This window comes from Gymnodraco acuticeps, unplaced genomic scaffold (genome assembly GCF_902827175.1).
Source record: "Gymnodraco acuticeps unplaced genomic scaffold, fGymAcu1.1, whole genome shotgun sequence".
Lineage (NCBI taxonomy): Eukaryota > Metazoa > Chordata > Actinopteri > Perciformes > Bathydraconidae > Gymnodraco > Gymnodraco acuticeps.
The window spans coordinates 691,333-714,196 of NW_022989876.1; the positions used below are offsets into that span (position 1 = coordinate 691,333).

Genomic DNA, 22,864 nt, shown 5'->3' on the forward strand with positions numbered 1-22,864 from the left:
TTGAAGAGGTGGAGAGACAATGCACAGTTTGACCCACTGCCCAAAGCATATCTCTCTGTCCCAGCAACATCAGTACCAAGCAAGAGAGTTTGTTTCCACAGCAGGGGATTTTGTAAACGCCCAAACATCCCAGCTTCTACCTGGAAATGTGGACATGCTCATATTCCTAAAAGATAACCTTGATGACGCTGAGTGAGTGAGTGAGTTAGAGTTGAGTTACTTGAAAAACTAAACTGAAACTTGATTTATTCTATTGCAGGGTCTGATTATTATATTGTTGACACTTTAAAATACTACTATCTACTAAAATGCTTCACATATTTTTTCTTTATTTTTCAATATCGCGATAAATATCGTACCGTGAGTTTTTGGTATCGTTACATCCCTAATAAATATACTTTCACATTATCTTTTTAAAATTTCTGTTGAATTATATAAAAAGGATAAGATAGATAATGAATGCAAGATGTTTTCAAAGTCAGTGAGTGATCATATTAAATTACCGTCATCTCAATTAGGACCAAAATAACAGTGATTATGTACTATTACTATTACTCCCCATTAAACTATATCTACTGTCCCATCAAAAAGTGCATCATATGTTTTGATGAAGAGGTGAAGCCCTCATTCAGACCAACACAAGCCAGAGAGGTTTTTCAGGGTTTCTCTGCCCATGACTCTGACTCACATTCCTGAGGGAGTGATATCCTGAGAGAGCGTGCTCTGCAGCCGCGCCGCACATCTGGATCTGCATTCCAGCTGTTAGAGTTTACACTGAGCCCAGCGAGGCTGATGGAGGTGTGTTTTACTCTTTTGGGAGAGTTTGTGTTGTGGTTTGACCCGTTGTGAAACGTCTTCTTGGCATATGGAAATGATTTATAGACAATCCTTGGCAACGTTTTTGCTTTCGACATACCGGCTGGTTAAACAAGCAAGTCCAGGCTAAAAATAGAGCGCAGGAAATCGGTTTTTGGGCCTTCACTGGATTCCCAGAAGCTTATAAAGGATTTGAAATATGGTCCTGTTTTTGATGTCTTTTTAGTCATGTGTACGGATTGAAGACGTTTTTTCAAATCAAGGCTAAAAATGTTTTTCTGATCATCGTTGCTTTTCCCAAAATCATTTAAAGACACAGGAAGCACCATTTTTGTTAAAGGCTAAATATGCGTTTATATTATTTCAAATAAAGTACTGTGGAGCTGCAGAGATATTCCTGCCTAAAAACCGTTTTATATACGAGGATACAGATCCTCTTTTTACTGTCGTTGGTTTCTTTCATTTGTTTTGTGCGTTAATGCTGATTGTAAACCATCTGATTGGCCTTTTGTCTAAAATGTGCCTTATTTATTACTTTACCTTACATTAATGACATTAAAGGTCCCATGTCATGGCCATTTCTACTGATCATATTTCCATTGTTGAGGTCTACTAGAATAGATTTACATTGTTCAATGTTCCAAACTCACATTGGTTTCTCACAGCAGCTCTGTATAGTATGTGTACTCCCTCTCTGTCCTAAACGGCTTGTTGGAGCTCCTGCCCCCCCCCCCCCCCCCCTCCCTGTGAATCTGATTGGTCAGCTCACCCACTCTGTTCTGATGAGTCCTTCACTGTTATAGCGGAACATCAGTGATTAGGTGTTACAATGGCGTTAGTTAGCAACCAGGAAATGACACCAGTAAGGACAAACAGATGAGAATGCTGCGTGGGGTCTGGGTGCCGTGTTGGCGGGACGTTGCGGGGCTCGCTGCTCCGCCCTTTGAGGCTCGAGGAGCGGACAGTGTGAGCTGGATTACTGGTGTCATTTCCTGGTTGCTGCGTGGGGTCTGAGGGGTCCGGTGCTCCGCGGAGCTCAGCCTGAGTGTGTGTGTGTGTGGATTGGTCCATTTTGACCAATTGGTCCATTTGGACGTAGTGACGTGAACCTTCCCCGGAAGAAAACAATGGAAAAATCTCAACGAGGCGTTCTGGGGCAGCATAGACACGTCTTTTCTGTGTTAGAGTTTTACTCGCTACAGGGTGTACTTTGAGGGTTTGTGACCCTGCAGACCGTTACATAAGCTACATAGGGGACGGGTAATAACCAGAAAAGCATGTCATGGGACCTTTTTTAAACAGCTAAATCATCTCAACATATTAAATGGCTGTACCATGCATTCAGATTTAAGAGGGGGTGTGTATTGTGCCTTCTGCTAACTCAAGTCTGTGTGTGTGTGTGCAGGGACCCTGGAGGGGGCATTGAGATGTCAGACTTCATCAGACAGGAGACCCCTCCTGTGGACTGCAGCTCCAGGAACTCCTACATCGGGCTGGAGTCCAACCAGCAGGTAACAGAGTCTGCTGCACACTGACCATACTGCATGAATAGCATTCATTCATCCAAAAAGATAAGGCCTTAATTGTTATTAAAATGCCTTGAACAATAAAAACAAGACGTGGAAGGTAGGATTTTAGGAATATACATGTTTTTCTCCCATCATTGCAACTTTAAAGTCTCAAAGCCGTAGGTGATATATTTTTATTTATTTAGCAGATGGCTTTATATTTGGTTTGTGTTCAACAAACAAAGTATGGCTTCAGTTAATTTAACTTTAACAAAAACATTTACCTGATGAAAGAATCAGTTCACTGTGTGTGTGTGTGTGTGTGTGTGTGTGTGTGTGTGTGTGTGTGTGTGTGTGTGTGTGTGTGTGTGGTGTGTGTGTGTGTGTGTGTGTGTGTGTGTGTGTGTGTGTGTGTGTGTGTGGTGTGTGTGTGTGTGTGTGTGTGTGTGTGTGTGTGTGTGTGTGTGTGTGTGTGGGTGTGTGTGTGTGTGTGTGTGTGTGTGTGGTGTGTGTGTGTGTGTGTGTGTGTGTGTGTGTGTGTGTGTGTGTGTGTGTGTGTGTGTGTGTGTGTGTGTGTGTGTGTGTGTGTGTGTGTGTGTGGTGTGTGTGTGTGTGTGTGTGTGTGTGGTGTGTGTGTGTGGTGTGTGTGTGTGTGTGTGTGTGTGTGTGTGTGTGTGTGTGTGTGTGTGTGTGTGGTGTGTGTGTGGTGTGTGTGTGTGTGTGGTGTGTGTGTGTGTGTGTGCCGTGAATATTCAAAGTTATGAAGCCGTTTTATTCGGAGATGTTTTTAACCTCTGGATCCCGCGGGTGCTGCTCCTCTCTGGACCGTTTGTCCTCGAGCCGCTGATCCCCCCACATGCTCAGCTGCTGAGTGCTGAGCAGAGAGAGGCCACAACTCTCCTCAGTGATGACAGTGAGGAGGAGCGGCTGTTTGAACTACACACACTCCTTAAATATGTTGTAATGATCACACGCTGTGTCAGATTCCTGGCTTGACTCATCTTTTTGTTCACATTTCAGATTGCTTCCACTCATGGGAGATCAACAGTAGCCAAAGGTAAATATGATTCCATTTATACTAGGGATGCTCCGATCGATCGCCCGCCGGTCGATATCGGCCGATACTCACTCGGCCGATCGATCGGTGCTCTCTATAAAGGCCGATCAGGAGAGCCGATCACATGACGTAAAATACATGACACTTTTCTCTGCGCGGCAAAACAAGCTCTCCAAAATGGCTTCACTGGTCTGGCAGTATTTTAAGGTTTCCAAAAAGACAATAAAATAGCGGTATGCAACGTGTGTGAAGCAGAAATCCTGCAGCTCCACCCGCTGTGACGGACCGGTGAGCGGAGCAACACACACACTAAGAGTTAGACCTAACACACTTAGCTATTTTATCTACATCTGGAACTAAACTAGTTATACATATGTTTATTCTTCACTGTCGGGTCACTCAGTCATTACTGGATCAGTGAGCTGCATGAGACGATACTGACAGGCTGTCATTTCTCCCGTGTTGTTATCCAAAGTTAATGTAAACTTGAATAATGTACTTCATTTGAATGTAATAATAGTTGTTGTTTGTGGAAGCTCCAGTGAATGAGCCCCTTTAACTGAGTTTTAAACATCACTTTAAATGGAAGATCCCCATAGGCCCCGCCCACTCGATCGGATCGGCGATCGGTATCGGCCGATACTGATTCCGGCGATCGGCCCCAAAATTGGTGATCGGAGCGTCCCTAATTTATACTTAAAGGGAACACAGGCATTTGAGCCTTTGCAGAACATTTACATGTTTAGAAACTATAGCACACGCTACAGGAGAGGGAACAGCAACCAGTCTTTCTGTCCTCTAGTTCCTTTATATCGAAGATCAGCAACTCACACCAACAAAATCTAGATTGATAAATAGCGCTACAGGTGAGAGACAAAATATGTATTCTTGATTTTGGGGTGGCGTGTCCCTTTTTAATGTGTTCTAAATAGTTGTCCTCTGTGCCTGTTAAAGACCTGTAAGACACATCCCTGGTCAGCTTTAAACTCTCCTGTGACCCTGCGATGCAAACACATTTTCTGCGGGATCACCACCTCCCTGACCATGATCACCCCCGCTGCAGAGAGAGCCTGACTCAGCAGGACTGTGACCTCAGCAGTCACACCACGATGAGGCCGATTACGACTGGCACTGCTGAGCTTTAAACAAAATGTAGACACTGTAAGACCCGTCATGTGAGGCATTCTCCAGGAAGACTATTAGAAAACAGGGACAATAATTAATCTTCAGGTCGCTTGTCCTCAGTGTTCGAGGAAGGTGGCTGAATCATTCAGAGAGGCTGTTCCATGACTTTCTAATCAGCTGGATGTTTTTAAAGACAGGAAGTGGTCTGAGGTGGGACAAAAGCTCTGCTTGGGTTACGCTTTTCAATCTTCTTTCCTTCACTCAGACTGTCCATCACAGTGAGTAACTTTGAGGAACAGTGGTTGAAGGCAACAGTTCCGTATCTTGCAGGATCCACCCAGAATATCTAGGAGCACCTCTCAGAAGGAGTGATTCTGAGAAGCAGGCAGGGTCATCCTCTGCAGGCGGTTGTGTGTGGGGCCCAGGGATTGTGGTCGCATTAATAATGATTGCTTGATTGCTTTCTTCCGATGTTCGCAGGAGATGTGGGAAAGACTTCAGATGACATCAGTCTGACTCTGGTGGAGAGCTGCAGCCACGACCATGGTAAACAAACAAACAAACAAACAAAAAGCTTTCTGTGTACCCGGCTGCAGGTTATAATGCAGAGGTCGCATTGAACAAATATTCTCTGCCATTGACTGAAAATATAGCAGATTGCTATGGCTGATATTACAAATATATATATCATTATTTCTGTTTATAACCAACTTTTATTCAACAACTAATAAATAAAAAATGATAGATACCATAAAATATGCCTGCTGATAAATGTACACACACACACACACACACACACACACACACACACACACACACACACACACACACACACACACTTACTTAATGTGGCCGATCAGGACGATCTTCTGTAGCTTTAAAGTGATTCACACTCACCGCGCTGCAGCACTGGTGGGGGTTTCCTCTCAGTGAAGTGAGGGCCTGCGGGATCAGAGTCAAATTTAGTAAGATTGCATTTTTCACGTCTGCCATTTCAGACACACTGCAGTGTTTCTGTGGCCTCAGCTGTCACTATGTGTCACATGAAGAGTGACCGCTCTGTCTCTGTTCCTCTCCTCTCTGCCCTTCTCTTCCCTGCTAAATCTATTAGCTTGAATTGTGTATTGTGTTTTTATTTTTTTTATTTAATCTTTTTTCTCATTCAAATAAAACTAAAATGACGGTGCTGACTTTAATGTCCTTCTCTCGGTGTCCCTGCAGACCTCCTGTCGGACACTAAGATGTACTGCCTTGTCGCCAACGACTCCTTCGCCTCGCTGCAGCCCTCCACCTCCCTCTGTCCCTCTGAGCTGTCCCGGGAAGCTGCTGACCTCTGCTCCTCTGCTGCTTATCACTTCAGCCTGTCCCACTCCTCTTGTGAGGCCGAGCCCCCCCCTCACGCCTCCCTGCAGTCACAGAGCTACAGGAAGGAGCTCCGGTCCCGGGGTCTCCCTCGGACCTCCAGCTCCGCCGGCTCTGCCTTCCCCGACCCGTGTCTGCCAGACTTTGCCCTGTACCCTCCGCCCAGGAGGGGGGGCCTGGACCCCGTGTGTGAGCTGGAGGCGGCCAGGACTCACAGGACGGGGGTGTGTGTGAGGGAGGGGGGGGAGCGGCTGTACCAGCAGGACCAGGCCGTGGCCTCCACCTCTGGGGTGGAGTGTTACAGACAAAAAGAGCCACGCAGAGTGGCCCGCTCCGCCTCCAGAGAGGCGGGGGAGGGCAGCTCGGGGCTGTACCAGGTGGAGGTGGGAGGGGGTGTGAAAGGCTCAGGTGGGGGGGGGAAGTCTCAGCGGGGGGGAGCGCAGCGCTGAGAGCCTGAGGAGCCTGAGCACCCGCAGCAGCGGCTCCACTGAGAGCTACTGCAGCGGCACCGACCGGGACACCAACAGCACCGTCAGCAGCTTCCACAGCGAGCAGACCAGCTCCACCCACGTGGAGAGCCTGCTGTCGCTGTCGGGGGGACGAGCGAGCGCGAGACCGAGGGGACACGGTGTCTGCTCCGTCAGGCGGCCGGACCTCCAGCCTCTGCAGCACCATCCCCTCCAGGGAGGCCAACAAGAACCCCCACGCCAACGAGCTGACGGCCAAACCGCCCGCCGACACTCCGCCCGCTCCGGCTCAGGAGCCGCTGGAGGAGCCCGGCATCAGGACCAGTGCTGACGGCTCCACAGGAGCTGCTGACACGGAGCAGCTGAAGGACGACAGCCAGCCTCAGGCTGCCAGCCCCGTCCAGAGGACCTCCTCCCTCTCCACCGGGCGCAGCGGGCGCCGGCGGATGGGGAAGAAGAGAGCGAGCAGCTTCGACGCCAGCCGGCACCGCGACTACATGTCGCTGCGCGGCGGGGCCAAGCCTTGTAGTGCTGGGTTTCCTGCGGGGGGGGATGAGGACTCGGATCAGAGTGAACTCAGTTGTGCCTCCAGTCTGCGCTCCACCCCACCTCAGCACGGACAGCTCCTCCAGCACCTCCCACTCCTGCCACTCCCCCGAGGGCTGCTACCCGGGCCCTGAGGGCCAAGCACCACCCCCCCTCCTCCAGAGTAAAGTCTGCGGCGGGTTCTGAGGCAGGAGTTCGGCCTGACGGGAGGCGGCGCACCTCCCGCCGGACCCCCAGCGCAGGCAGTGCCAAAACCCACGCCCGGGTGCTGAGTCTGGACAGCGGTACGGCCGCCTGCCTTAATGACCCCGTCCATCTCGGAGCCCCAGCGGGGCCCCGGCCCCTCACCACCTCCAAGTCGGACCTGGAAGCCAAAGAAGGGGAAGTCCTGGACGCAGCCTCCCTGCTGGGCCGGGCCTCCCAGCTGGAGTCAGTCACTCGCTCCAGAAACAGTCTGCCCAATCAGGCGGTCTTCTCTGAGCCTCAGGACGCTGCTGCTGCCCTGCGGGGTACGTGACACACACACACACACACACACACACACACACACACACACACACACACACACACACAAACACACAGCTCTCACACACACATCCTGTCTGCTTTACTACTACTGTTGTCTGTTGACACAGTATGTTGATTCATAGTTACCTGTTATTTTTGGTAAGCTGATGGTCAACACGGCAAACCTCAGTATCGGTGCATCCTTAATAACATTGCGGATGATCCCACTTGTTTAGACATACGCACTATTTAGTGAATTATCAGCAGAACTGTTGAACACTGAAATGATCCCAGACAGAATATAAGCTCTATTTTTAGTCTGCTTTTGTTTTTTTGCTTGCTCTGCGGGTTCGGACTGTTTCATTCTTTGTAGCACTTTTTAATTGGATAGCATACGTCATGCTCACTTTATGGGAGAGCTGCTTCCTGTCTGTTTTGCAAGAGCATGAGGGGAGCACTGACTGCATCGAGTTTTTTGGGTGTAATCCTCCAGACTTTTTTGAGTGTGTGTGATGTGTGTGTCTGCAGAAGAGATTGTCTGCCTCGCTCGCTCAGTGTAACCATGGGGAGTTTCCATGGAGTTACAGTTGTAGATCAGGGTTAGCATGACGGCATGTGTGTGCTTTGTGCCGAGGTTAGGCAAACAGCAGCTCTCTTATAGAATAGAATATGGAGGGATGAAACCCTCCTTTAATGGTCTCACATGCAGAGCACACAGTGAAATGTGTTCTCTGCTTTTAACCCATCCTAGTACCAGGAGTCTAGTACTAGGAGCAGAGGGCAGCTATTGTACAGCGCCCGGGGAAGGGGGGTGTCCGGTGCCTTGCTCAAGGGCACCAGGGCAGGGCAGGAGGTGAACTGGGACCTCTCCAAGTAGCAGTCCACACTCCATATTTAGGTCTGGTCGGGGACTTGAACCAGCGACCCTACGGCTCACAGTCCAAGCCCATACTGACTGAGCCACACACACACACACACACACACACACACACACACACACACACACACACACACACACACACACACACACACACACACACACACACACACACACACACACACACACACACTGTTTCCTCTGGCTCCTGTATGTCGTTGTGGACATGTGTTCTGTTGAGTGTTTCTCAGCTTTCTGAGAGTGTGTGCTCCTCCTGGGATACGAATCATGATGCAGGATATGTCTTGGCATGTCATGTTGGCTATCAATATATCATGTGATCAGTGTTTGATTACTTCTGTCTGTGGGTCCCAAAGCAATCAAGGTCACAGTCACTTCCCTATAGGGGATCTCATTAGAAGTAGAAGCTAGTGAAGCATTGATTAGTATTTGTACTTCCTTTGACTCGACTCGAAGTCGTCAGTCGTGGTTGTTGGGGGGAAATTGCTGGACTTTGAATGGCACTCCTCACAACATCTGGTATTGTTATGATAACGAGCTAATGTATAGATGTGAGCATCATTTTCAAATCTTAAATCTGATCGATAGATTTCTGATCGATAGATTTCTGATTCCAACATTTGAAAAAGTATGGTAGACATGTGGAGATTTCCGGCTGAACAAAACGTGCATTTATCAAACCGGTTCGTTTTCCACAGATCTTATTTTATACAATATTTTTTGTCGAGGGAACCCATGCGCAGTTTACTTTTCGGGTCGGCCTACACGTCATCACTACACCACTCTATGACAGTAGGCACTAGGCGGTCAGGGTAAATGTAAAGGTGGAACAGAAGCATCAGTAGAGAAGAGCAGCAGGCTGACTCGATGGCATCAGTAGAGAAGAGCAGCAGGCTGACTCGATGGCATCAGTGAGGCAGCAATATCTGTTTACAGTCTGCAAACATTAGCCACCAAGATGAGCTACCAGACCAAGTACAGCTGCAGCAGGAAAAACCCTCCTGTTCAATGAATCGAGCAAGACTGTGACTTCAGATCTTTTAGAGAAACAAGTTTTTTTTCATCTCCCAAACATTTGATGGTCCTGCTGTAAGAGGATCTTGTAGAAATGAAGTGTTTCATTTTCTTTGTTTCCATTCGTGGCCAACGTGGAAACTGTCCAGCAGAAGTTAGAAGTCTCGCTTTGAAAGCTGCGTATCTTTTTTTCTGGTAAATGTGTCCCTTTTTAGACCTTTTTTATCTTTGCATGCATGGGATTGGGTAGGTACAAATATGATAATTAATTCAAATGATAGTATACAGATAATGGATATATCTTTCATTAGTACTCAATGGAGCCGCAGGGTAAATCCCAACCATTTCCCCTCAAAGATATTCTCATGCTTATTTTTGTTTACTTCATTTACTAGATCCTTCTATGTAGAGGTTATCATCTTTCAACCAATTTGTTGTAATGTGTTGAATCATTGCTAATAACCTTTTTCCTTGATCTCTTCTGGGGCTTTTTCAGACGTATGTTTCAGTATATATATGTATTTGATAATGACGTGAGAGACAGGAAATGAAGAGGGGAGACGGATGGGTGTAATATGCAAAAGAGGTTACAGTGTAGTTTAGTGTTGTTCTGTCAGTCATGTTTTAGCGGACGACTTCCTTTTGTTGCCAGTGAGTCGCTCCATGCTAATGCTATGTCTTGTAACATATGGGAAACACCACCTCATGCACATAAAGCTCTCCCTCTGACCGGCCCTGATGTCTCTCACTGACAGCCCCGGGCAGCGAGGAGACGGTCATATTTCGGCGTGAGCGTAGCACGTTTCGTCGGCAGGCTGTGCGGCGGCGGCACAACGCAGGAAGTAACCCCACCCCCCCCTCCTCGCTCATTGGATCTCCTCTCAGGTACGCCGTGCATGGAGCCAAACCACATCCATCTGCTACAGTGCATGACATGAAGCAGGACGTTATCTCTCATTGGAGCCCGCCTCCTCTCTGCATGTGATGTCTTTCCTCCTTTCATCCTCTTATCAAACCGTCTAATGTCCTAAATTCCTACATTTTGAGCTCGGATCAAAGAATGGAGTCCTTATAAAACTCTAAAGCAGGGCTGTCAAACTCAATTTCACCCCGGGCCACATCAGCATTATGGTTGCACTCAAAGGGCCGGTTGTAATGTTAATTATATATAAATATATACATATGTAAATAATGTATTATATTACATTGTTGGCCCTGCATTGGATTATTATCAGTTCTGGTAATATCTTCCTAAATAACTACGCCTGAAAGCAGAAGTCGAGGGCAAATAATTGAAAGTAAATATTCAACAATTACACCAATTGTATATTATATTCTTTGCAAGCTCTTGCGGGCCACATAAAATTAGGTCGCGAGCCAGATTTGGCCCCCGGGCCTTTAGTTTGACACCCCTGCTCTAAAGGCTTAAAGCTCGGACTAATCTGCTCACCGTCTCCTCTCATGATTCGCTCAATAACACACAGACGTCCCGCTGTATCACATGGCTCTGACCTTTACTGCGACCTTTCTAAAGGAAAGAGATGAAGATCATATTGATCATTTAAAAAAAAGAAAGAAATCAAAGCTTTAAGTTTGACCCCACAGGAATACAGTGGGCGTTTGTTGTTTTACATTTTGAGAGTCCCGAGATGCTCATTAATAGATTTAAAAATTGGCGCTTTCAAACCGGTTTTGCATGAGTTAAGGGCAGTCAATCCCTAAAGACAGATATTAATAGGTTGACATTTTTCTTCCAACATAAACTAATAAATATTCATGTAAAAAGAATATTCGAAAAGCATCCACTTCATTAAGTCCTTAAATGGTAGTAAAATATATTTCAAAAGTTGTATAACTATGCTAGGACATCAAGAGTATGTTTTTTTTATTCTGACATTAGATTTTAAAATCTCAAAATAAATATAAATGTATCATTTACCAAATGCCTCTTTCATTAACGCTACATAGATCTTGATAGTGAAACATCTGAGTGTTCAATTCTTCTTAATTTCCCTTTTGAGTGGCTTTTTTTAAACATTTATTTTTGCATTAAACTGCAGGACACTTAGTGAATGTGCTTCTTTTCTTTGTACAATCCGGTTTAAATGTTCTATTATATCATCATGCCTAACTGCACCATTACAGTTCAGTGTTAAATGAGGCGTGCCTGCAGCTCCCGCATCAGTCCCTGTTGTAACTTTATGGGATCTGACCTTTGATACCTGAGTTTTATTCCTCGACACGATTGACTACAGAATATTTCAAACAAACTGTCAGGTGGTAGCACGATTATATCCTAACTAAAGCTCACAGTTGATCTCAGTATTCAATCCAAAAGACAGATGTACATCTCAAACAACAGGCTGTATAACTGCATGTAAAGCAGCAGTGTTACAGAGCACATACAGATTGTTTATGTTCCACTGGGACATATATAGCTCCTGTAGTTTATATATTCGACTGCCAGCCAAGACTCCTGCTTCTATCTAACAAGGTCACATTTCTCAAGGCTGAGCCCAGAAAAAGGTTGAGCAATGAAAACGAGAGAGCAGCCTGCCAGGGGTCAATAAACTGCAAAACACAAAACCATTCCCCCCCATCTGATCCTCCGCCCTCCTGCTCCTCCACTGAAAACACTTCTCTGGCTTTAAGTGGTGCAGCGGACATCTTAGACTTGTTGTCAAACACTGTATGATTCATTAAAATATTGTAATCGTACAATAAAATCATCCAGAGTCATTCAAATGACAGCGTTGGTTTCCCCAAAAGTGGGCGTGGCCGTACTTTTCGCCCGGATGTGACGTAGGTGTTACTCTCATCAATAGGTAAAGTAATCTATCAGGGTTACAGAAAAATATCTAGCTTTGAGGGCAGAATTTTAGAACAAAAATTGTAATATGTTCATAAAGTTGCTGTTTTTGAAATGGTGAAGTGAGCCCTAGTCAGAAACGCTATTAATCTGTAAGAGACTAAATTAAATGCCCTTTTTAATCTGCCACTGCATGGATTGGATTTTGCTTAATATCTTAAAGAAGTTTTAGAAAAGGCTTTGTAAAAAGGTAATGCACAGGGTTAACGCTAAATATCATAAAACACATCCGTAGCGACGCCATTATGGAGGTTAATGAGAAAAGCAAAACATTTGTTGTTATTAGTAAATGTAAGGCTCTTATCTGCCTCTGATGCAGTTATATAAGAATGTTGTGAGAAATGAGCCGTAATGTTTGTTTAATATCTTTAAAAAATAAATAATCTCAAAACATATCAGTCATTGTTTTGAAGTAAGGGATCTCCACTCTAACAACCAGCATGTGAATCATATCACCTATAAAACCCCCTATATAAAGTGGTGCAGGAATGACGTATCATTGTGTAGGACCCTGAAGGCAGCATCTCCCTGGTTCCCTCCACAAAAAGCCAATGGGATTTTGGATTATTGCAGAAAATAATCTCTGTGTCCAACAAACGTTTATGATGTTTACACGTTTAGTTCAGCAGAATAATCTCCACATATTAACAACGCTTAATGATTTCTGAAGTATGAAAGCTAACGTAACACTATGATGGAACAACAGCACGGTCACATGACTTCACGTCACCACCGCTAAGCTAAAGGCGGCTAATGTTGGGTTATAAAGGAACTACAGCACGGTCACATGACTTTAGGTCACCACCGCTAAACTAAATGTGGCTAATGTTTGGCTATAAAGGAACTACAGCACGGTCACATGACTTCACGTCACCACCGCTAAGCTAAAGGTGGCTAATGTTGGGTTATAAAGGAACTACAGCACGGTCACATGACTTCATGTCACCACCGCTAAGCTAAAGGTGGCTAATGTTGGGTTATAAAGGAACTACAGCACGGTCACATGACTTCACGTCACCACCGCTAAGCTAAAGGTGGCTAATGTTGGGTTATAAAGGAACTACAGCACGGTCACATGACTTCATGTCACCACCGCTAAGCTAAAGGTGGCTAATGTTGGGTTATAAAGGAACTACAGCACGGTCACATGACTTCACGTCACCACTGCTAAACTAAAGGTGGCTAATGTTGGGCTATAAAGGAACTACAGCACGGTCACATGACTTCACGTCACCACCGCTAAGCTAAATGTGGCTAATGTTTGGCTATAAAGGAACTACAGCACGGTCACATGACTTTAGGTCACCACCGCTAAACTAAAGGCGGCTAATGTTGGGCGTGATGACGGTTAGTCGTCTCATTTGGAGACTTGTTAGCAACCACTGTTTTTTAATTCACCAGTGGAGTATTTAGTGACGTATTTGATCTCTTAGTATTAAAGTCTCTTCAGTTTATGTTAACCACAGACCGACAGATTTCAGGAAAACAAACACATTCAGAAAACCATTGACCTCCAGACCAGGGGAGCCATGTGAGGGTTTAGGACTCATTCCTGCACCACTCTATTTAAATGACCTATGCCCCCCTCCCTCCCGTAATATAGTTGTATCTCAGCACCCCCCCCCCCACCCCCTTGTGGCCTCCATCTCTTCTCACCTCCCCCCTTCTCCCTTCTCCCCCCACAGTCTTCAGGAGGCTCTCAGCCAGGCCACGCAGCCTTCCTCCTCCTCCTCCTCCCAGGTGAAGAGTCAGCCCTCCAGAACCCCCTCCCAGGTGACCGTGCTCAGCGCAAGCGCCTCCCTGCTGGCCAGGACCGGAAGCACACACCTGGAGGGCTCTCAGGACAAAGGCTCCATCGGGGGGGCCTCCAGCCTGCAGGAAGACTTCGGTAGGGGGCATGAGGAGAGCAGGGGATAGGAGGAGAGTTTCTCAGGACAGTGGGATCAGTAGATTTTTGAGAATTGGATCCATGTTAAGGGTGGGGCGAAAATAAATCGATAATATAAGAATTGAGATTTGTATCTTCTAAAATGCTGAATCCATTCACAACTTTCAAAATCTACAATATACTGAAAACGCAAGTAAAAGTTGCACTACGCCCACTGTACGGCTGCACGATTTCGAGAACATAACTAATTGCAACGACGGATATTGCAACTGCGATTTGATCTACAAAAAGAGGAAAGGAATAATCAATTGACATCATAATTCTCATTATTGAAACATTTTATGATGATTTTTTTTTTTTTTAGAAAACTCCACAATACTTCATTCAAAATGGTATTTCTTACACATAATTGGCCTTTAACAATTATTGCACTAATGGATATTGCTGTTGTCCATATACTTTCAATTAATTGTGCAGCCTTCATCCATTGCTGTATCTGTGAATGTATGCAACCCTGAAGTCTGACATGAGTGGAATTAACCCCCTCAAAGCTGCCTAAAGTGTCATGTTTTAGGGTTTTTGGAATCACATATACAATGTATATGTATCCTAAAAAGAATCTTGATTTTGCTTCTTTTGGACAGAAGTGGAAGCTCTGAAAAGTATTTTTGTTTGGTTTGTTGACCACAAAATTACCGGTTTTACAGATTATCTTTTGTACAATATTCGTTTTTAATTGGTTTCAAAAGGCAGCAAGCATGAGCTTCCAATTTTTTGGTTTATTTTCTAAGTGTGTTGGTTTGTATATCTTGAAAATATTACATTAGCCGCTTTCACACCAAGTACTTTGCTACTTAGTGCCCAGCACTTAGTGCCCAGCACTTAGTACCCCCATGGAACTAAGAGCCGATCGTGTTCACACCGGAATACGTTCCCTGAGGGAAGATTACGCAAATGAAGCCGCTGACGTCACTTCTTCTTCTTCTTCTTCTTCTTCTTCTTCTTCTTCTTCTGCTTTGGATTTACTGGCAGGCCGCAAACAACTTCACGGCGTATACTGCCGTCTGAAGTCCCCGGAGTTGGGGACGGGCTTCAGAAGAAGCAGCTGGGACTCCCAGTTTTACGGGGCGTGGTTTGCATTTCGCCCAGCCAATCAGAAATTGGTACTTGTTTCTCCCCAGGATAGTACCACCTCTCTAGCAGGCACTACAAATGGGGGTAAAAGTTCTCTGAACTAAGTTCTCTTTTTGGTGTGAACGCAAAATTCCAGGCACTATTGGAACTAAACGGGAAAAGTACTCCGGTATGAAAGCGCCTCTTGTTGGTCTCTGAGGATTGAGAACACTTTAAGGCCGAATAAGACCTCCCGAGCATGGTTGCCATGGTTGCCTGGTTGCCCTTCTGTTTATTCTCCGCGGTGGATTTAGCAACATGTAGTTCTCCATGTCCACTTGTTGCTGATGGTTGTGGTAGAGGAGCTGTAGATTTTGCACTAACATCTGGAGCATGGTCAGTAGCGTCTGGAGCACGAAAGCAACCCTCTGATCCGCCATTGTTGTTGTTGTTGGCGAAACACATCAGCAATGACGCGGGGGTGAGCAGCAGAGGTGGGGAGAGGCGGGGCTATGGCGTCATCGTTATCAGGAAATCGTATAGGACGTACACACGGAGCCGTTTGCCCCCCAGAGCGTTTCGTCCGCAGATATATCCACCTTGGGAGCCGTTATCGTTTGAGGTTTCCGTGTCGGCCTCGTGTGGACTAACCGTACGATAGAGAACTGTAGCGGATCCAACCCGTTTCGTCTCCGTGTAAACGTGGCCTAAACCTTTACAAAACCGTTGTTCAATTTAACACGAATACATCAGTTTATTGTGATGTGTGAGATACAGAGAAATGTCCACCCCTCATTTATACGTCAGATTTAGAATGTGTTGTCTGTTGCGCTGGTTATAAGGTTCCTGGTTAAGAAAACAGTCTCAGATCTGAAGCTGCGTTATTATCCTCGCTGCTCTGACGCATCTCTCAGCCCTGCTCGCTCCCCACGCTCCATTTACTGTCTGTGCTTCTGGGAGATAGTCTGTAGCCAATACTTGACCTCCTGGATGTTTCCCCTGAGGCACAGCCCCCCCCCACCCCCCACCCCCCCTCCGTTGTGTTGTTAATGCATATACATAAACACGTTTAGATCCTTAATCATTAATCATTGTAGAAAGAAACAGTTTATTGCAAAAGCTGCTCTGCGTCCTCCGTCTGACCCTCTGGTGAATGATTACGGCTCATACTCATCATGTGTCCCGGAGCAGGGAGCTATTTTCAGAATCTTAGTGTGTTTGTGTTCGTAATTCTCAGAGTGTTAATAATTCTGTTCTAACTGCAGACGACATCTCATCTCTAACTATCAGAGGTCAACCGTAACTGAGTACATTTACTCCAGTACTACCATACTTGAGTACCATGTTGTATTTCAACTTGAGTATTTCCATTTCCTGCTACTTAATACTCTTACTTCACTACATCGAGCTGCTTTAGATTAAAAATACAGCATCTGTTCAACAATGTATTATTATAGTTCATATACAACTGTATTGATCTCTTGGTGAAGTTTACAAGCTATGGTTGTTTGTACAACTTGTTGTTTTTTAACATACTGTAGTTGTTGAGCTTCATAGCTGCTACTTTTATCCTGCTGTCATTTCTCCGGACATTTATTTATGTAATCGTTTATTTGGCAGGGACAATGCACAGTAATGAACACTTAAAACATTCAGATGTGTCAAGCGTAACAGTGCCAGATTTAGCTCTGAGCTCATTTCCATCCGCAGTCCCTCACATACAACATTTAAGAAGATTACATGTTACAAACATAGCAAAAACAAAATACATGATATGCAAAAGAGCAAGAGCAGAAAGTATTTACCACATGGTAATACAATGTAGCAGCTACGACATGTAAAGTGCAGGAGGAGGTACCCCTGTGTTAAAGTGCATTTAGCGGTGATGGCACGTCCGTTTGTTTCTCAACCATTCTTTGAGTTGACCTTTGACCCTATTGAGAGTGGGACAATCCCGCATATTGCAGTAAAGCTCCACTGGAGCAGCAGCTGTACAATACTGCTACTAAAATCCTCTTTGGGATGAGACACATTAGCTCAAAAGACCAGTAAGATAACCGGAGACAGCTGTTTCCTGCATGTACACATGTAGTTATTCCCACAGACTCTGATTGTGATGTATCTGTTCTGACTTTGCTTCTCTCTGTTATTTTTATTCCAGGAAAGCTCACGCCCTCGCTGTATGAGGCCGGAGCCTGTGACATGTCGCTGGTTAACTTTGAACCTGCAACCAGACGAGTCTCCAATAACATATGGTGAGTGTCTGAGAATATTCTAGGAACAGATATTTCAATCATGGGATTTGAGTTGGTGTGATAATGTCCGGTTTTAAGAGGAGCTAAGAATAATATCTGGCCAGTTACTTGTTGTAGAAGCATGTATTCAGGCCAGGTTATTCATGCACTCAAAAATATAATAATACTCATGTAAACAAAGAAATTATACCTGGTTTTATGAGCTTCCTACTTCCTGTACCCATATATTTAAAGCCATATCGGTCGTTTTTCATTGCTGTGTTTATTGGAGAATTCTTTTTTTCTTTACGTGTGATTATAAAAGTTTTGAGAATCTGATATTTTTTGGTTAAGATATCTTGAAAGTGCTTGAATTGCACTCTTAAAACGCTGTATGCATTTTCCTTTCTTAATATTTAGTTGTTCACATCTACCTGATCTGTGTCTGGATCTTGATGCTGCATACTTTCCCCTCCTGTGTGCACTCACTGCTCCGTGACTTTAAAACCAAAGAGAAGCGAAGCAGAAAGCTCATTGGCTGTTTGGTTTGAGGTATCAGGAAGGAGTGCAGCAGATCAGTGTGTTCACTCTCTCTCTCTCTCTCTCTCTCTCTCTCTCTCTCTGTCTCTGTCTCTGTCTCTGTCTCTGTCTCTGTCTCTGTCTCTCTCTCTCTCTCTCTCTCTCTCTCTCCCCCCCTGCAGGGACACCGACTCCCACCTCTCCAGCTCTACCTCAGTGCGCTTCTACCCCCATGACCTGGTGAGCTGTGTGTGTGAGATTCAGAGTGTGTGTGTGTGTGTCAGACTTGCAGAGAGACAGAAGGTTGTTTTTCATCTTCTGCGTATTGAAATAGTTTTCTGGCTGTGTTTGCCTTCTCTGTTTCCTCACCCCTTCTTATCACTTTAGAACTCAGGAAGATTACATTACAGCAATTTTAAAACTATTCTCGTGTTGGCTTCTAAATCAACTTTCTAAATTCTTTATTGGATTGTGAAAACAATTAGCATCCTGGCATATATGTATTTATAAGCAAACGAGGTATTTTGATCAACTTTGGCTTTTTTTAAAAACAATTCCTGCAGAGATATTACAGAAAACATTTAACTCTACTTGGTGTTTTTAGTCTTCTAACTTTGTTTACTATCTTTTCATACATCTATTCAATGTCCTTATTTAAAATGACATCAGGGATATACCGGTCCATCTGCAGAACATCCTTGTAGATCAATATTTGTCTTAGTTACCTCTTTTGGATATCAATCTGTGGGACACCAATTTGGCGGCTGCTAAACTTTGTGTTGGTTATTTGCGGTCGGTTTGGAACACCAGCTGCACATTTGTAAATAAACCAGAAAGCTGGAAACGACTCTGCGTGACTTTAGAGGTCAACGTGTGTTGTTTACGAATATAAATACAATTCAGCCGTTTTGGAAGAAAATAATATTCAAGGTTGTTTGATACATACTGTAAGTTTGATTATATTTGTGCCTGTTCCAAGATCATTTCAGAAGTTTATTTTATAGTGAAGATGTCTTTTTTTACCTGGCACAGATGTGGGATTAATAAGAAAACCAAAAGAAACAACAACCGATAACATCTGCATCGGCCAAATTGATATTTTATCTTTATCAGTGTCAAACAGAGTTTTGATGAATCCCCGTTAAAGGTCACCTATTATGCAAAATCCTCTTCTTCATGTCTCTTCTACATCAGCATGTGTCCCCTCTTCTCCATGTCTCTTCTACATCAACATGTGTCCCCTCTTCTTCATGTCTCTTCTACATCAACATGTGTCCCCCTCTTCTTCATGTCTCTTCTACATCAACATGTGTCCCCTCTTCTCCATGTCTCTTCTACATCAACATGTGTCCCCTCTTCTTCATGTCTCTTCTACATCAACATGTGTCCCCTCTTCTTCATGTCTCTTCTACATCAACATGTGTCCCCTCTTCTTCATGTCTCTTCTACATCAACATGTGTCCCCTCTTCTTCATGTCTCTTCTACATCAACATGTGTCCCCTCTTCTTCATGTCTCTTCTACAATCAACATGTGTCCCCTCTTCTTCATGTCTTTCTACATCAACATGTGTCCCCTCTTCTTCATGTCTCTTCTACATCAACATGTGTCCCCTCTTCTTCATGTCTCTTCTACATCAACATGTGTCCCCTCTTCTTCATGTCTCTTCTACATCAACATGTGTCCCCTCTTCTTCATGTCTCTTCTACATCAACATGTGTCCTCTCTTCTTCATGTCTCTTCTACATCAACATGTGTCCCCTCTTCTTCATGTCTCTTCTACATCAACATGTGTCCCCTCTGTGGAAAGAGACTCTGAAAGTTTCAGGAACAAAGATTCTCTCTCTTTTTGATCCATTTCTATAAAAACCTGTCTGAAAATGAGCTGCTCAGATTTTGGCCACTTAATGATGTCATAACGATGTTTTGTCTTGTGTAACCATTAGCCAATCAGCAACCAAGGTAACCCCCCCCCCCCCCCCCCCTTATCACCTGAATCTCCTCCTAGAGCACCATTGAGTTCTTTGTAACCAAATGTCTCTCAGAGGGGCGTGGGGAGGGGCTCCTTATTTTCATCTAAAGTAACAGACAGAGAATCAGCACTTTTTGTTTGTATCCTTGAGTGTGTGAGTGACGGTGCGACAGATCTCCCTCCCTCAGATCCGTCTGAACCGGCTCCTGACGATGGACCCGGAGCTTCTGGAGCAGCAGGACGGGGACCTGAGCCCCGAGCTGCAGGACGCCCCGCTGGGCCCAGAGGACCCCGCCGCCCCCCCCCGCAGGCAAGAGCCGGCACTACTACCGCCTGTGGCTGCTGCCCTTCCTTTGGGTCGGCCTGCACTTCGACAGACTCACCCTGCTGGCGCTGTTCGACAGGTGAGAGCAGCTGCAGCAACACTTCACTGAGGATCATGCACAGTTATGATGAGCTGACCCTGAGTTTGTCAAACTGTATTTCCCATTTTAGAGATGCAACCACTAGTCGTAAACATTGACGATCAACAGAAATATTATCGCATACTTTTTGAATAATCGCTTAAAGTCAATGTTCAAGTCATTCTTTATTCAAAAATGTAAGAAAATGCAGTTTTCAGCCTCTCAGTTATGAACATGCTTTACAAAGTCAACTTTATTGTCGATCTTTCAGTTTGTGTGTACAGAGGTACAGACAGAGAGATCGAAATACCGTTTCCCAGAATCCCGAATATAAAAATACACGGTTCGATATCATGTTGCAGTGAATGTCTTTGGGTTCTTGTCTCAATTTCTACACGTTTTTCATAATTGTACACCTTTAATGCCTCGTATAACGTCTGTGTTGAAAACTAATGCCGCTTCTGACAAAACTCAATACAAGATACCACAAAGCAACACAAAATCCTGTACATGCCGTTTGTAATTATGACCTAAATGAAATGTTCTCCTGGAAATAGTCAGCATGTTATCTCATCTTGTTTTATCATACCCCGTTTCTTCTCTGCTGGAAACCCAAGTTATTAATCAGAATAATTACACAGTTGTTTCTACAGATTGTTATTGTGCACAGCGGTGACGATTTATTTAATCAGGTCAGACCCACTGACATTGAGGGGTTTCTAAATGATAGAAATACAAACAACAGAAGGTCATTACCTTTTTATATATGTATTTATCTTCTTACTGTTGGCTACGTGCAGCTATATGTGATGCAGCTTCCACTAGAGCTGAATCCATGTCTACTTAAGTCTACTCTGTTGTCTAAAATGTGTATGAATTAGGGCTGTCAAGTTAACGCGTTAATAACGCAAAAAAAAATTAACGCCACTAATTATTTTAACGCGATTAACGCATGTGTATTTTTTGTCCTCGGCCGCCCCGTAGTTTCAGAGCGCATCGAGTTTAAAATACCATCTACAAGCTGATGCTGACAGCCCCGCTCCTGCCGCCCGCTTGCTGCAGACCACACTTCCACGCTCACCGGCAGGCACCGACTGGCCATCTGTGGCCCGAGCGAGCGAGAGAGAGACCTTACGTGCATTGTTGTTGTTAGCATCTGGTGCTAGCTAGCTGCGCTAACGGATATAAGGAGCTGTTTAAATGAAAACAGAGGAGCGACATTTCGCCGACAACTGCGCCGAGCACTTGACTTTATGCAGGAAGCCAGACAGTGGGACATTGTACGAGAAGTCAGCACACTCAGCACGGATAGTGCACAACATGATTGCAGCGTCCAGGCAGCTCCCGTTCGAGCATATGCCTTGAGTTGCACATAGCTCCAATGATCCATCACACACACACACACACACACACACACACACACACACACACGCACGCGCGCACACACACACACACCATTTGTATTGTATTATTGAATGAGAGAGGTTCCAGGTTGTTGTGTTTAATATTCATGGAAATATTTGTCATTGTTCAAATGATAATAAACATTAGCATAAAGCATATTTGTCCACTCATATGTTGATAACAGTATTAAAAACTTGAAAAATATTCCTCTAAGGTACATTTAGAACAGATCAAAAATGTGCGATTAATCGCGATTAACTATTTTTATCGACTGACAGCCCTAGTATGAATATATTTCTTCTTTTTGCTAATTCTTTCCCTGGCTGTTTCTCTAGAAGGCTTACGGTTAGCCTGGAGAACAAATCTAAAATGGTGTCAGAGTTAAAGAAGAAACCTTGCAGGATAGTGTCTTTTTAAATATCACATGTGACACAGATAAAACAGGCTCATTTGAATTATAATGGGTATCATTTGGAGAGCTAACATGCTGTAGCATCTTGTAGAAAGGTTCTGTTTACAACTTTTAGCCAGGAATAAAAACGTTTCTAACATATTTTCTAATTGATGTAAGAGATGTATTCAAATGTTTCCTGATCATTAAAAGCAGGCTTTACTTCCAGTGCGTTGAAGGGACTGTAAACACATTGCATTGTGTTTCATTCGGACTTCACTGCATCAGACAGTGCTCAGAGTGAGGTGTGATAAGATGTTCAACACTGGACTCCTTAATGCTGGCTTCACCTGCTAAACAAGGACCCCTCATGTTTTTGATTGTAAAGAACCCATGATCAGGGTTTCCGCTAGGATTTTTTCTTGCCGGTCAAATGTCCGGAAATAATTTATCTTACCGGACAAATGTGAAACTTACCATTTTTTCATGTTTCAATAATAATAATAAGAGTTGTGTAGCAGAGTTTCCGTTGGCAGGTAATTACCGGACTCTGAGCGGATATGCTGATGTTTAGAACTCAGTTAATGGGAGTCATTTTTATATCGCTTCAGTTTATAATCGTTACCGATCGAAAAGTTCAGATTAATTTTTCAATAAATAATTCGCCTCCACAAACAACATGATTATTACATTCAAACAAATGTAGATTGTTATAGAAGATAAAGTACATTAACTTTGAATAATAACATGGGAGAAACGGAGCCTCTCTCC

The 22,864-nt window shown here is 44.5% G+C and overlaps 1 protein-coding gene across 1 annotated transcript in view; it reads left to right on the forward strand.

Moving 5' to 3' along the window:
• The window catches only part of pcnx1 (pecanex 1), a 59,283-nt gene that overhangs the window by 6,024 nt on the left and 30,395 nt on the right, over positions 1 to 22,864 (forward strand). The window contains 14 exon segments of the mRNA XM_034197916.1: positions 2,222 to 2,327; positions 3,345 to 3,381; positions 4,987 to 5,052; positions 5,728 to 6,296; positions 6,298 to 6,462; positions 6,464 to 6,939; positions 6,941 to 7,004; positions 7,006 to 7,390; positions 10,056 to 10,185; positions 13,855 to 14,057; positions 17,332 to 17,425; positions 18,106 to 18,163; positions 20,068 to 20,192; positions 20,194 to 20,298. Coding sequence (XP_034053807.1) covers positions 2,222 to 2,327; positions 3,345 to 3,381; positions 4,987 to 5,052; positions 5,728 to 6,296; positions 6,298 to 6,462; positions 6,464 to 6,939; positions 6,941 to 7,004; positions 7,006 to 7,390; positions 10,056 to 10,185; positions 13,855 to 14,057; positions 17,332 to 17,425; positions 18,106 to 18,163; positions 20,068 to 20,192; positions 20,194 to 20,298 — 2,583 coding nt within the window.